Source organism: Diplotaxodon limnothrissa, linkage group LG7 (genome assembly GCF_057381915.1).
Source record: "Diplotaxodon limnothrissa isolate DT_005_m linkage group LG7, D_limnothrissa_male_GT1.1, whole genome shotgun sequence".
NCBI classification, from domain to species: Eukaryota; Metazoa; Chordata; class Actinopteri; order Cichliformes; family Cichlidae; genus Diplotaxodon; species Diplotaxodon limnothrissa.
This window is the reverse complement of record NC_140602.1, coordinates 19354350-19370875: the sequence shown is the minus strand read 5'-3', so window position 1 is coordinate 19370875 and position 16526 is coordinate 19354350. Positions and strand designations below refer to the sequence as shown.

At 42.9% G+C, this 16526-nt stretch overlaps 1 protein-coding gene across 1 annotated transcript in view; it reads right to left on the bottom strand.

Annotated features, from left to right (window-relative positions):
• The window catches only part of LOC146628184 (DENN domain-containing protein 2A), a 32806-nt gene extending 16834 nt beyond the window's left edge, over positions 1-15972 (bottom strand). The window contains exons 1-2 of the mRNA XM_085359391.1: positions 15593-15972; positions 605-691 (exon numbers count right to left, since the gene is read on the bottom strand). Of these exons, the coding sequence (XP_085215517.1) occupies positions 605-690 (86 nt within the window). The 5' untranslated portion in view covers position 691; positions 15593-15972. The remainder of the gene's footprint in view (positions 1-604; positions 692-15592) is intronic.
• Positions 15973-16526: the final 554 nt, after the last annotated feature.

Sequence of the window (16526 nt, the reverse complement as noted above, 5' to 3'; positions counted from 1 at the left end):
CCTCTGCCCTGTTCTGCTCCCCTTCCCTGCTATTGTTGTACTGTTGAGCTTAATGAAAAGGGGGGTCTCCTCCTTGCTTAAGTCCACTTCAGAGTTTTCTGTTGGCTATGGGACCATTTCTTGAAATTTGGAGGAAGTTGTGCTTTGGCCAGCTAGTATGTTCCACTACTGGCATTAACCGTACAGTTATTTATTTGGGGTGGCTGTGGTTCAGGTGGTAGAGCAGGTCATTTTACCAACTGGAAGGTTGGTGAAGTGATCCACGGCTCCTACTGTGTCAAAGATACTGAACGCCCAATCAGTTTCCCCGAACACAACCATTGGAGTGTGTTTGAATATCATTGTGTGTGTGATTAGGTTGCAGTAAAAAGTGAGTAGAAAGAAAGTGTATAGGTACCAGTCTATTTACCATTCGTATATCGAAGCTCCTCAATTAATTTCATAATGACAGATGAGTGTGTAACATCAAACTTATTACACAGAGGTAAATGTCCTTGTTTAGGAGGACAAAACAAACACCATACAAGTTGGAATCAGATACCATACTACACGATATCACAGAAGCAAAATGGCAACCTATTCAATTGTCTTTTAAGGCACCCACCCGTTGACTGATTGGTAGATGCAGTTGTCAGTGTTTGTACAGAGCAGCAGGGCCCTCCCACCGGTCATGGTGCTAGCAGCTGGCATCCTGAGAAGACAGGTAAAAAAAAAAAAGAGAGAGAGAGACGGTCAGCCAGTCAGTCAGAAAGATGGAGTGTCTATTAAAAAGGAAAACAGAATTATATTTCAGCTTGCAGGTCAAAAAGTTACAAAAAAAACAGTATAAGCAAAAATATTTCAGCTTGTATTTTTTCTCATAAATAGGCAGACATATAGATTGATGAACGAGGACTGGGTCAAAAGAAGATGCTCCTTTCGAGGACTCTCTTAGGGAGTGGTGTGTGAAAGTAAACTACCAAATGGCTCAAACAAATCTCTTATTTTAAAACTCCTTTTTGAAGACAGCTGCAGAAAAGCAGACCTCACAGACTGCATGGAATACCACCAAACTACCATTCCTCACTTGGTCAGTAATTGGAGAATAGCACTGAAAAACGCCTAAACAGCCAACAGGCATATTAGGTTCCCATTAGCCATGTGGCATTATGGAAAAATACAAAAAAAGAAAAGAGAACCACACTGTAATGCAATTAAGATCCATTAGGATTATATCGGCGGTGGTGAGACAGGAGCACTCAACTTTTTATGTTATCCTCAGCGTTTTGCCCTTTTTTGCATTTGCCAGATCAGATTTCTGATGCACTGCAGCACACACACACATTTTGTTTTTGCACATTACTCCTTTCATTTCTGACAAGAGCTTCCGTAATTTGTTGTCTATCTTCCAGCCACACATTTTCCTGCTGTTGTTTATCACAGGAAAGTAGTGCCGATGCGAGGGTGAGGGGACGTGCTCAGTTTTAAATTATTACTGGGTCCATTTGTCAGCGCACAATGAAACCAGATCCACTTGGAGCGCAGCAAGGCCATCCATATGCAACACTGAACTGGAGCCACTGGTGCACAGTGCTCATTGCTTGGCCTGTAAACACATGTGGAGGGCTGGCATGAAGCAATAGGCCCTGGCCTTTTGCTTCTGGCAAGTAGTAGTAGACGCAAGGAAAAAAAGAGATAGTTCAGGGCCAAGTCCTGCTGTATTCATGCTTTTAATTCTACAGTAAATTCACAAAGCCACTAATACATGCATTGCCACCCTGCTGCATAGCCAAACACAAAACCCCATATGAAAATACACCTACATAGACTTCTACATCCTGCCAAGGAGTCCATATGCCAGGCCCACACGCGGATTTATGTGTTTGACTTCTACCACATGTGCTCGGATACTTAGAGGTGTTTGCAGGCCGTTAAACATTTCCTGGCCTGGCTCTCCCTCTCTGAGGGGTATGTGAGCCAAATTGACCCAAATTCCACAAATTGTTGTCCTAACTGCTAGTGAGGGGGGAGACTCCAAAAAAAAAAGTCAAAATATCAAATGAAAAAAAAGTAAATTGCAAAATAATATAAATAGCTGAACTCTTCCCTGAGCTAATAGCATAAATAGCCCTCAGGTTTTTGCTTTATGTGTTTTCCTCTTTGAGAATGAAAGAGCAAATGGAGTATGAGGAAGAGTTGTGGTCTGGTCTGATTAGAAGCTGACCACAGGAACAATGTGTCATCCTTTTTAGCTTCTAGCTTTTGCCCACAGCTCAAGCCATTCATTCTTTTGTGTTTAGCTCCCCATCAGTCCGAAGCCTAGCCCCCGAGGGAGGAGGAGGAGGAGGAGGAGGAGGGAGGTTTGCATCAGCCATCCACTGGCCTGTAGGCCCAAATTATTTTCAGCTGTGAGCTGAGCGGGGTCACATGTTTGAGGAGAAACATCAAGTGATTTTTTTTCTTCCTCCCCCACCTGATTATTTTCTTCTTACAAGAAAACCCCAAAAAAGAAACGAAGAATAGAAATCCAGCATGGAAAAGAGGGTGGGCGCGGAGAAGCATGAAGACTTCCACAGGGATGTTATGCCGTAATTAAACTGTAAAACTTTTACGATTTAATTCTTTTCTGTGTTGCAGAAGGGCGTTGCATGTCACGAGGGGGAAGGGGGTGGGGTGGATGGAAGACAGGAACAGAGGAGAGCAGTGGTGGTGCAGCTGGAGAGACAGGGGTTGTCAAAGCCAAAGAGGAAAGTAGATATTGCAAAGAAAAATATGAGTATACTGTTGCACTGTGAAAACAGTGCATGCTTTTAGGCTGTCCCACTTCATTGCTAGGATCCCCAAGGCCAAAATTCTCAGCCTTAAAAGGTAATTTGGTATTTTCACGCGATTCTGTATTACTGGATTCTAACATTTTGACTGATGCGCTTCCCAGCACTTGCCTGAACCTGACGACCAGCAGTGTATTGTATTCACAGCTTGTAAAAGCGGTAAATTCGACAGCATTGCTGGTTTTACAGCATTCGGTTACTGAGGAAACTTTTCTGGGAGGGTGCTAAGGCTTTTGTCTGCAACATCTATTGGCAGCCATTGTTAACGCTGACCTCTAGAAAAAAAGATGGCCGCCATAACAATGCAGAGGTTGAGGGAAGTCATCTGCTGAGACCAATAAAAATATCACGGGGAAACTGCGACCCAAAAGACCTCTACCTGCCCCGCCCCCTTCAGCCTCTGTCCTGTGATGTGTGACAGGCTGCACATGTGGGGCAGAGGAAATGGAAGGAGTACTGTTCATCCTCAGCTGCGTGGATGACACAGGAGGGGAAAATCGCCTGGAATGGAGATAATTGTCTGATGTTTATGACAATTATGGTTTGGATACCAAGTGATTTATCTACAAACAGTACTTCTGCTGCATTCTGTCATGCACTGACTCTATTGCTGTTTCTAATATTTATATTATTCATCCAGCGATCTGAAGAAAAAATCAATGACAAAAATATATCTAACAAAGGACAAATTTCAAAGCAGTCATGGACTCAGGATGGAAAGAGTCTTGGTGGTTGGTAAACACTACACAGCACTAAATACCTTTAAACCTTTAAACCTTAAAAGATAACAGAAGCTGGTGTCAGAGGTAGGGCATCAGAGCCAAGCATCAGTTGCATAACAAACCCCGTGGGAGATTTTATCAGCAGATGGGCCCTCGGTATCTGGACACGGACAGATTCACATAAACACACCGAAAATATACCACAGAGAGAGGGATGTTGCTTATGTTGCTAAATGTCAAAAAATACACGCTGAATATAATGGTAAATGTACATATAAGAGAGAGAACAGTTTTTAAACATGTTTATGGTTGTGGTAAAAAGCCTCTCAGTTCTCAGGTATAATGGTCCAGTGCTTACCAGGTCTTAAAATTAGGTAAACACAACGAAAAAGTGACATATTGCACGGTGTAATTCTTTATTTACTAAAAATAAGCCAAAATGCAGAAGCACTCTGTGAAAATCTAAGTATAATAATAATCATTAGTAACTATTTTTGCGTGACTTCATCACTCTCTTGTATCATCATGGAACAAATTTGGCCCACACTTATTTTTCAATTCATTCGGGTTTGCGGCCATTCATTTATGCACAGCTCTCTCAAAGTCCTGGCATTTCAATCAGGTTGAGGTCTGGGCCATTCCAACACCTTGATTGTTTTCTTTTTCAGACATTCTTTTGCAGATTCACTGCTGTGCTCTGGATCATTATCCATTATCATTATCAGCTGTCAAAGACAGCTTCACATTTGACTGTAGAATACTTGCTATACTGCTATACAGAGGAGGTCATGATCAACCCAATGAATGCAAGGTGCCCAGGTCCTATGGCTGTGAAATATCCTAAATATTCACCCCTCCAAAAGTTTCACCATGCTTGACAGTTGGTGTGAGGTGTTTGTGCTGACATGCTCTGTTTGATTTTTGCAAAATGTGTCGCTGTGCATTATGGCCAAACATGTCCACTTTGGAGACACTGTTTCAGAAGTCTTGTGGTTTGCTAAGAATTTTGAGTAATCCCTACATCAAGTGTTTTTCCAAGGTATGCTGTTATATGTTATATGATATATGTTAGCAAGCACAAAAAATTACCCAGCTAGACACACAGCAGTCCTTTCATAGATGATGCTGAACTCAATTATTTGATGACAATGTATTGATGCTTACACAAATTTTCTACGCAAGGATCTACTTGTTTGACTAGTCATATATGGTAAATGGTAAATGGCCTGTATTTGTATAGCGCTTTTCTAGTCCCTAAGGACCCCAAAGCGCTTTACACAACCAGTCATCCACCCATTCACACACACATTCACACATATATAGAAGTTGACCTAGTCTTTGCTATGAAGTGCAAATATATTTTTATGCATTCAGACAGTGATATTACCAGTCTTACTTTTCTAACTTGGCAGAATATTATTATTTTTGTACTTTTGCTCCAAAAATCATCTCAGGTGTTGATATTTGGTGATAACTTGACAAAATGTTGCTATTGGAATGAAACCTTTATCAGACTCTATGCAGGGGGTGCTGTCAGTGTTTCACTCTCTGCTTCATCAGACCTTTAAGTCACTGTCAGCAAGCTGTGGGCCGGCTGCTGTTATCAAACTCGGGAGGCCTGTCTGCCTCTTCTCTACAGCTGCTTCTCATAAAGATTTCATCCTCCTCTCCGTCTCTCTGTCCAGCCCTGCAGGAACAGCTAACACCATGACATCATCATTCCTCACTTGTCCTTCCCCAAACTTGTTCTTTTCTCTCTGTCACTGCGAAATACCTAAAAAGGACAAAATTACTCAGAGCTCACACTTCATTTCACAGATATCACAGCTTGGAGTAAATACAGCAAAGTAACTTTGGGTGGATAAACTACTGGAGTTAGCCTTTACATAACACTAAAAAAATTATTGCCCAAAATGTGAGTTATAGCAAGTAAAGAAGAGACGATCATTCATGTTCTTCTGATTCTTTCTGCAACCAAGGCAGAGCTGGAGACCGTATCCCTTACATGATGTGGTTCAGTATACGACGTGCCAAAGCCGTGCCTGTGATCAATTTAACACTCCACTGCACATTTAGCCAGGTTCTTCTGGAATGGCAAACTTGGTGGTTTTTTTCCTAACCGTCCTTCACTCTTTTATTTCTCTCTTTCATTACCGCTCTTTCATTCCTACTTAGTCTTAAAGTTGCGGGGAGCAAAGTATGATGCAGAGGAAGAAGCAAAGGAAAAAGGGGGCGGGGTTTAATACTTTGCCCACTCTCTTCCATACAGAAAGCAGAAATCATGTAGAGCCAATTTATTGTGAGGCATATGTTAGGAATCCCAACTGGCACGCTGCCTTGAGCCCTTGCAGGGCTTGGAAAGGTTGTGCCTGATTCTTAAAGAAGTAGGGCAGAACGGTTTGATGGTAAAGGAAAAAATGTACAGAGAGGAAGAGGAGGAGATGGTCTGGCAAATAAAAAATGGAATTTTATCACAACTCTGCAGTCTCCCTCTCTCTGCTTCTCTCTTTGTGTCCTGTTCAGGGCCCCTGCTGCTTTTCCAAGCTGATTCCATAGCAAGGCCTTGGAGAAAATCCAAACAGAAAGACTCTGACTATGAGTGCCCGTGTACAATATTTGGCCACGCACAGAAACACTTTTACAAGCCTGGAAAGTGCCCACTCACCGACAAACACACATATGCACACACATTGTGCAACGTGCTGTCCAAACCCATTGATAATCCCCCTGCCCCGCTGTGGTGTGTCCCCTTGGCCCTCTCCCTCCATTGTAAGAGGAGGATGGACGTGAGACAGCATTGAAACTGGGTTAGCCTCAAAAGCAGACAGGAACTGTGGGGGGATACCATAAACAATTAATTTCTCCCTGTGTGTGTGTTTTTGCTTATCAGTCCATTCTAAATATACCATTGTATCCATTGTTATATTTCTAATGTCGCATATACAGTGGGGCAAAAAAGTATTTAGTCAGCCACCGATTGTGCAAGTTCCCCCACTTAAAATGATGACAGAGGTCAGTAATTTGCACCAGAGGTACACTTCAACTGTGAGAGACAGAATGTGAAAAAAAAATCCATGAATCCACATGGTAGGATTTGTAAAGAATTTATTCGTAAATCAGGGTGGAAAATAAGTATTTGGTCAATAACAAAAATACAACTCAATACTTTGCAACATAACCTTTGTTGGCAATAACAGAGGTCAAACGTTTACTATAGGTCTTTACCAGGTTTGCACACACAGTAGCTGGTATTTTGGCCCATTCCTCCATGCAGATCTTCTCGAGAGCAGTGATGTTTTGGGGCTGTCGCCGAGCAACACGGACTTTCAACTCCCGCCACAGATTTTCTATGGGGTTGAGGTCTGGAGACTGGCTAGGCCACTCCAGGACTTTCAAATGCTTCTTACGGAGCCACTCCTTTGTTGCCCGGGCGGTGTGTTTTGGATCATTGTCATGTTGGAAGACCCAGCCTCGTTTCATCTTCAAAGTTCTCACTGATGGAAGGAGGTTTTGGCTCAAAATCTCACGATACATGGCCCCATTCATTCTGTCCTTAACACGGATCAGTCGTCCTGTCCCCTTGGCAGAAAAACAGCCCCATAGCATGATGTTTCCACCCCCATGCTTCACAGTAGGTATGGTGTTCTTGGGATGCAACTCAGTATTCTTCTTCCTCCAAACACGACGAGTTGAGTTTATACCAAAAAGTTCTACTTTGGTTTCATCTGACCACATGACATTCTCCCAATCCTCTGCTGTATCATCCATGTGCTCTCTGGCAAACTTCAGACGGGCCTGGACATGCACTGGCTTCAGCAGCGGAACACGTCTGGCACTGCGGGATTTGATTCCCTGCCGTTGTAGTGTCAGGTCTGCAGGTCATTCACCAGGTCCCCCCGTGTGGTTCTGGGATCTTTGCTCACCGTTCTCATGATCATTTTGACCCCACGGGATGAGATCTTGCGTGGAGCCCCAGATCGTGGGAGATTATCAGTGGTCTTGTATGTCTTCCATTTTCTGATGATTACTCCCACAGTTGATTTTTTCACACCAAGCTGCTTGCCTGTTGAAGATTCACTCTTCCCAGTCTGGTGCAGGTCTACAATACTTTTCCTGGTGTCCTTCGAAAGCTCTTTGGTCTTGGCCATGGCGGAGTTTGGAGTCTGACTGTTTGAGGCTGTGGACAGGTGTCTTTTATACAGATGATGAGTTCAAACAGGTGCCATTCATACAGGTAACGAGTGGGGGACAGAAAAGCGTCTTACAGAAGACGTTACAGGTCTGTGAGAGCCAGAGATTTTCCATGTTTGAGGTGACCAAATACTTATTTTCCACCCTAATTTACGAATAAATTCTTTACAAATCCTACCATGTGAATTCATGGATTTTTTTTTCACATTCTGTCTCTCACAGTTGAAGTGTACCTCTGGTGCAAATTACTGACCTCTGTCATCATTTTAAGTGGGGGAACTTGCACAATCGGTGGCTGACTAAATACTTTTTTGCCCCACTGTATAGCATTTCTTGTTATTGTGGTTGTCATTTTTAACAAGAGACTCCCGATGACTGGTGTCTAGAGTCTATCCCACTGGGAGCTGGGATCATGGACCAAAATATTACCTCAGAAAATGTAAACAAATCTTAATTATGACTGGGGTGACAAAGAAAGCCACTGCAGGCGCAATTAGGGCGTGAAGGCACAGCCATGCAACAGAATGCGACACCATTTGTGAGGCTTTTTCACACATCAAGTGAGTACTTATTTATTTGTTTGTCTTTGTGCACTCATATGAATAGGAAATGTGATTCAGTTCGCCGGAAGCTTAAGTAAGAGCAACCTCCTGAAATGAAGTCATTGGGCTTTTCCGCACAAAGTGTTTCTGCTTACAAATTCACCCCATACAGTAAGAACTTGGGTTTGCTTTTGATAAATGGGACAACTTTGGCTACCACAAGGTCAAAATGGCAACAAGCAGAAGGAAAACTCCACACAAGCTCAGCAAAATCCTCCCCAAAAGTCCTTCGCACTTGATCTCCACTTGTCAAGAGTTTATAAATGATTCATCTCAGGCTTTTAACTCCATTAGAATTTGTGGCTTCCATTTTTCATGTGGTTAGCAGGTCAGTCGTACACTAAAGACTTAAATGTGATATTGTGATTATGTTTGGGAGAACGTTTAAACACTGTTTGCAAGATAAATGCTGAAAATCAGATTGATCCTCTGAGTCTTTCTTTTTAAAAACTCAACTGACCCGGTGGAAAATTGCAAAATGAAGTATTTCCTCCATCTTAACAATGGATTTTACTAATCAACAACACAAGCTCAGAGGCTACTAAGAGGCATTAACTATCTCCATCAGTGAAGAAAAGCTTCGTGAACAAAATGAGAAGAAAAAATAGAAGTGAAGGATGATGAGCCTGACTTGTAGGCATAGCAAACAAATCTCTTTTTCTTTCTATCCCCCCATCTGGGAAAGCGTGTCGTATTTCTTCTCCTTGCAGAGGTGGAGCATCTGTTCGCCAAATCCCTCCCATGGACTTGTCAGCCCCTCCTGTCCACTGACACAAAGCTCCCATCAGCACAGCTCTGACTCATCCCCAGTCTGCTCCCAATTACCCTTCTGGCTCCAAAGACCAAAGACCTTGCCAACTCATTCCAAGGCCAATTTTCAGCTTTCAGTTTGGCCTACATTACCCCCATAACATTGTCCCTGTTAAGTCCAAAATAGGGTACCTTTACAGCTAATACACCACTTTAGTTTGAGCAAACCTGGAAGAATGTAGTTTAAATCTCAAAGTGCTCAAAAAGTGCTTTTGGGATTTTCTGCATAACTAGAATGACATTTTTCAGTTCAATTCAATTCTGTTTTGTTTATATAGCACCAAATCACAAAGCAATTGCCTCGAGCCACTTCACTTTGTAATGTAACGGCCCTACAACACTAGAAAGAAAACCCCAGCAATCAAATGACCCCCTATAAGCAAGCACTTGGCAACAGTGGGAAGGAAAAACTCCCTTTTAACAGGAAGTAACCTCAGACAGGACCAGGCTCAGGGAGAAGCAGCCATCTGCCACAACCAGCTGGCGCTGAGGGGATAGAGACAGGACAAAAGACAGAACACATTTTCAACACCAAACTCAAGGAAGGAGTGTCAGAAAAAGACAATCTGATAGTCACAAACTACTCAGTGACTCACCAGATGTGCAGAGGTTAGAAATTAAAATGTAAAACATTCAGCTCCTATCCCACAAATACAATGGGATTGCCCTATGCTAAGAAACAAGGTCTCGGTCTAGGAGCACCTGTAGTTGCAGCTCATATAAATTATCACTTACATAGTAAGTATGGTCTTTGACAGGAAATCTTGCCAAACAAAAGGCAATGAGACTTTCTATTTGATGTGATGAATTTCAGCGGATGATTTCTTAACACCCGCAAGTAGCATAGCGATAGAGGCGCCTCTTACGCACACTTACTGCTGTCACACAACCATAGATGTCTATGTTTTACCAAGCCCTCGAAGAGATGGAAACAATCCCAGGGCATGACACCTGAGACCTGGCTCTGCTATCAACAGCACCCAAGGGGCCAGGATTTTACAGACATGCGAGGAAGCGTCACTTTATACGCCATAATTCATGTGGGGAAAACACATCCAACAGTAAGCAGCATTTATGGCTATCTGATATTATACTGTGCTGACACACAATGTGGGTTTCTTGAGCCTAATGGTAAAACCTTTCCTCTCGGAGAAAGCTTCAGCCTGCGCGAATGTGCTGCAGTGAGTGGACTTACACATCCTTTCAACAATAACCTGGCTTCTTGAGCACACTAACATTATCCTCTGGGCCCCTGATCAAATTTCTCCTCAAAGCCACAGTCTCTGAGTTGAGCTCCAATGTCAAAAAATCCTCTCTCTCTCTCGTTCTTTCTCCTTCCTGTTTTTTTCACGGTTTCATATTTTAAGGGTTTCACTTGAGAATTCCCACCAGAGATCCCACCCCCCCATCCCATCCCCTGCTCCTCTGCATGCCTGCACAGAAACAGATTTTTGTAATTCGCCGCCAATCCCTGGGGGAGCTGAAAAAGGCGAGAGCTTGGGAAAGTGCTCTTCTGGAGTGCAAACTCCAGAGTCAGAGCTGACGTTTTTGACCTCCACACACCCCTTGACCGACAACTGCGAGCCTGGGCCGAGCGCGCCGGTGGATGAAGAGAGTTTAGCACCAGCGGAGCAAGCCAAAGTAAACTGATGTAAAGACGTGCATTTCCGCTTTCGTGTCTTCAAGAAGAAAGGTGTTTCATTTTGTCAGTTCATCTAACTGATTTATAATTTCTGTATGATACCAGAGTCACTGAAAAACTTACAAAGAAGAAACTTGTGCAAAAATGTATTCTGTTTTTTTAGTTAAATATTGCTAAACTAGAACTGCAAACCAGCCAATAAAGCTTTGAACTGTATTGCAATAAAATACAGAAATTACATTATGAAAACCATAATTAAGCTGGAGACAGACAAAGAGACAACTACTACTTTCTCTCCATCTAACAAGACAGTGCTTAGATGTGATTTGGTATGATCAAAGCTGCTCTGTGTCTGCAGATTGTCTGGGGCATCTACTCATTATGTTGTTACACTTTGATGAAATCTCCAGCTCCAGGTCCAGATAAAGTATTGTTTTAATTGTCATTTTAGAGTAGATCACTAAATTCACAGGTAAACAACCTGTAAATTTTAGAAAAGAGAAGAGATTCAAACTGTGCACTAACCTTTTCCCACTTTGCTTGGAATGCCCATCATAACAAGGCAACCTGAGCCCAAATCAATGAGGTGTACAGCCACATTATAATTACACTTTGAACCCAGATGGACACATTCCTTTCCAGACTGCAGCCTTCTCCACCTACAAGTATGTTTTTTACTCCCACCAAGTTGGGGATGTTAAGCAAAGAGTAAATGCATGTTTCTTCTTAAACACAGTGTTTGTAGATGTGCATGGAAAGGTTTTGTACCAGTGAGGCTGTAAACGTTCTCGCCTGTATTTCCATGTCTTTGTTTGAATCTGTCTGCGCCTGTTTTTCTGCATGTGTGTGCGCATGTGCGTGCATGTGTGTGTTCGGGTTTATGCCACACGCCGCCAACGGGCACAGGCTACAAAGCCACACGGGGCTGGCACTTTGGTTTGGATGGTGGTTGTCAGCACTGGTTTTCCCGTGATGATTTTCCAAGGCCACATCTAACAACCTGCCATCCAGCTGCAGCTGCCTCTGTCTATGCCCATCTCTCTGCTAGAGATTCACATTCTGCACCGCTGTCTATGTAAACAGCGCAGCAGGACAGAAATTCGGCATGCCATGTCCTGTTAAACGTTCCAATTAGTGTCACAGCAACCATTTTCCCTCTGGCTGTGGTCAGAGCTCTTTTTAATATAAGTCAGACATTGAAAGAGAGAGAAGATGCCAGACAGAGCGACAGCTTGCATGCGAGAGGCTGGGGGCACCCAGATTTCTCTGTGTGTATTTGTGTGTGTTTGTGTCAAGGTTACGGGTGAACTTGAAAGCTATATGGCCAGCTGCCAACTGGATAAATGACTCCAGTATCCAGTGTGATGGTATGCATTATAAATATAAATATATGCATTTATGTGAGTTGAAACAGGATTCCAGGTCTCTAAGATGGTACGAATTATTCTTGCATCCGTGTGTGTGTGTGTGTGTGTGTGTGTGTGTGTGTGTGTGTGTGAGAGAGAGAGAGAGAGAGAGAGAGAGAGAGAGAGAGAGAGAGAGAGAGGAGGTATCAAAGGTTGTTTTTTTTTACTATGATTAAACCCATGGCCATCTAACAACATCACAGATAAATGCCCACTGCCACCACAACTTGGAAACCAGAGGAATTCTTTGACCATCGCTTGTTCTTTTAGGGTATGTCACTGTGGTAACAACGGCGGCTGTAGGAGATTGGCCTGGGGGGGTCTTTAAGTTGCACGCCACCCTGCGGAGCAGCTGTCAAGAGCAGAGCGCCTATAAGAGGAGGGGTGGATGGGCCGTAACCTCCTAAAGGCCTGCTGTCACTTTTTGGAGTTGAAAACAATAGAGGAGACAGATGTCACGGACACACACACACACACAGAGAAACACTGCTAAAATATGCACACAATACAGTGAAACTGCAGTACACAGATATGTGCACGGGCTTCATGTGTGCACAGCTGTCTGATACATTTGCAAAACAAATCCATGAAAAGTGTGGGTCCGCGTAAAAACAGGTCCGTAACAGTTAACTTTCTTGCAAAATAGAGACCTTTGCGTCAGCACGGAGCTAAAACGCTGCTTTCCTGGATGTACTCGTACTCTAGTGAGTCATTCCAATGAATCAAGACTGATTTCTCCACTTCAGTATGCATCCAAGTAAAAAAAAACAAGCCAGTGCACTCATGACAGATGACCAATTTGTCACAATACTAAACATCTGGTGTTTCAGAATTCAGGACCCCCCCCCCCCAAACACACACACACAATGAATACATGCTGATGAAACATTCTCTGAGTAGATTTAAGCCCTTGTGCTTTGCATGTGTTGATGTGTCTAAGTGTGTTTATCATGAGGGAACACATAGATGGACGCTGAGTGAAAATAACATGGATATGAGTGTGTCAGGATTTTGGTGTGAAAAGTCAAACAGGGAAAAGTGGAGCAAATGGCTGAGAGCAAAAATGAGTAACAGAGGAGGGGCATGACTGAAAAATAGGGAGGGTAGAAATCCTGTGTGATGAATGCAAAGTCACAAGTGCTGACTTTTCCTCTACAGTGCATATTGTCTTACACCGCAGCCATGAAGGCAATTAGCCTCCGATCTTAACTCAGAATGCAAAAATCCAATCTGCCAGGCCAGTGTGTGTATGATAGTAACACTACTACCAGACACAAACACAGAGACAGACACAATGTGTTTACAGGAAAAGACTGCAGCTCACTTATTATAAGTTTGCTGACTAGCAGACAGATGGTCCCTGTGTCTTTATCTCCAGCTCTATAAACCTTCTCTCTGCAACGCTGGGGGAGTCAGCCATTCTCAATTCAATAAACGTCCCAGCCTTACCCATTTAAGTGAACCTAAAGTACAGAAAAAAAAAAGTTTGGCTGCGCCTCAGTCAGAAATATAAATATTCCAGTGCTGCATGTTCCAAGGATTTTGTTCTTGGGTTTAATGATCACCCAACAGACTGAAATACTCGAGGAGACTTGAGGAATCCACTGGGATGGATTATATTGGCTGACTGATAGCCATCCTTTGCTTACAGGACATGGCAGACGATCCTTCAGTTTTACAATCTGCTTTGAAACAGAAAGTACTGTATCAAACTTATTATTGTCTCTTTGACCACTAGTGGCATAGTAGAGCAGTGTTTTTCATCCTGCGTGTGCACGCCATAGAATGCGTTGTTTTTATGAGACAGAAGTATTCACGTTTGGATAACAAGGTGGAGCGCAAAGTTATGAGCTAATGCTACCACGTATGGTTGGTAGCTGCATCTTTAGACTACATAGGTGCAAAGGACAGACAAATATAACCGCCTTATATGGGCATTTCTACTTCAACTGGCTTTCAACACAAAAAGCAACCATATTTGCTGAAGGAAACGGAGAGGAGATGTTACGGCTGGCGTTCCGCTTTCTTGGCAATACCACATATCATCAGTACAACAATGATGGAAAGATGAAGTTTCTCCAGCAAGTTTCGGAATATTTCCAAACAAATAAAATTTTGTAATGTTGTTTTAAGAGGTAGGAAATGCATTCAAGAATTTTGCTGAGAAAGAAGATAAACAAGACTGTGTTTGTTTACAGTGAATTTAACATCATGGTGCTTTTTTTATTATCTCCTGGGACATATCAACATATTACAGTAAGTTATAGTTTAACAATAATTCACAACGGTGACCTCTTTATATGTAGGTGGTGATTTTGTAGTATTAAATACTCTTTTTACAGCCATGCCACATATTCACTTTGCAGCATAGCCAACATTGTGATGCACTATATTTTCATTCATTCTTTTTTAAAAAAAAGACTCCTTCTGGTTGCTTTCTGTTTCTCCATGGTTACTGTGCAACTTGTCTATATATTTAAAGAGATACTTAACAGCTATTGATGTGGATATCTACATAATCCACACTGTCCTGTGAACCAGAGTCCAAAGATAAAAGGTTGCTAAACAGGAAAAACTGAAAAGAAGAAAAGTACTGTTGTGGACCTCTGTTTAATGACTACAGCACATACAGTATATTATAACATATGAACTGCAGGCTCTCAAGTGTAATGACATTTTATCCCAGCTCCAAACTCTCACTAATGCATACTCGTGCATACAGATCATTTCCCGATATTGGTAAGCTGACATTTTTCTGGAACTACCTGAGGTTTCCACCCAAGCTTGCCCCCTCACAACAACACAAGCAATGCATGAAGAGGTGCCTTTGTTCACCACGAAGAATGCTCATCTCACTTATCCCCTCTTTTCTGTCTCTCTCTCTCTCCCTTAACAAGCCAAGTTTGGAATGCAGCACACACTTTGACCATTATCCAAATTGTCACCAGACCATCTACCCACACGCTGTTTTCATTTAATAAACGCTGAGAGCTGACAACCGTTGAGCACGCATGTGCACAAACAGCTCACAGAGGTCCAGAGAGCTGAGATCCGTGGACTTGATTCAGATGTTTTTTTGACTGACTATTTGAGCAACACTCAGGATACCTTAACTGCAGCCAAAGCAGTCCGGGATAACCGGTGACTCATAAAAATTCAGAGGAAACCATACCCTAACTTCTGTCGTACATATTGCATTGAAGAAACATGGACGCGCTTTCTTTATACAAACAAGCATTATATGTGAGGACGACTTGTAAACGCACAAAGATTGCTTTAAATCCTTTGCCAATACTAATTAAAAAAAAAAACAAAAACCAAAAGTAGCAGTAGCTTCCCAGGAAAAAAGTTTTCACTTAGTTCAGTAAAAACAATAATTTATAGAAACATGTGAGAAATGAAATCTTACCTTTCTGAGCTGGGTGAGCCCTGGTGAAGTGCTCCTGGGGCAGTTTCTCATTTTGCGAATCCTGACCCCGCAGAAGACAGCATCCACTTGCATGCTTCCTTTGCATCAGAGTATTTTGCCTTTCTTCCTCTCTCTCTCTTCCTGAAGTTTGAGCAGCCTTACCCCTGCCTCTCACTTCTCTCACTTTGCATTGCCCTTGTCAGTACCTCCCACGTATACACACAGAAAAAAGACACTGGGTGCAGGGTACAAAAAATACTCTGAAAAAGTCACAAAGTTGGGGATATGCCTCCTCCTCCTCTGTTCTTCAGTCTTCTGCCTGCGAACTAAAACCTTTACGGCTCCTTATGCGCTCTAGCTCTTAAACGCACACTCAGAGACTCCCTATCTCTCAGTGACACTGACTCGCTCTCTCTCTCTCGCCCCTTCTCAAACTTTTCCCACCCCTCCTTCCCTCGAGCCACCCCCTCCCCTTCTTCCTTCCTCCTCTCGCTCTCTCTCCTCCTTCTTCATTTTCCATCATCACCCCCCTCCCCCCCCACCACAACTCCTCCCACCCACCTAAACCCCCCACTGCTGAACTAATCTGCAGCTGGCCGGGTGATTGGAGCCCTGGTTGCTAGGGAAACCGAGTGGAGGGGGGAAAAAACTGAAAGAATGGCGCAGGAAGGGCCAAAGCTGAGCGCAAGTGAATACATAAATAAAAATCCAACTCCGGGAGCCAATTAATCAGTTTTATCTTCTCAAAGACTTCACATGTGACCAAAAATCAGTGGCAACAACAACCACAGGTAGTTAAGTGCTCCAAATGCTCAGTGTGTGTGTCTGTGTGGTAAGATTTCAGAGATTTCAAAGAGAAAAATGGTTTGAGCTGATTACTGACCTATCCGTGTTAGGAAATACAGACTGAGGAATTCAGCTCCTCATCTTAAGC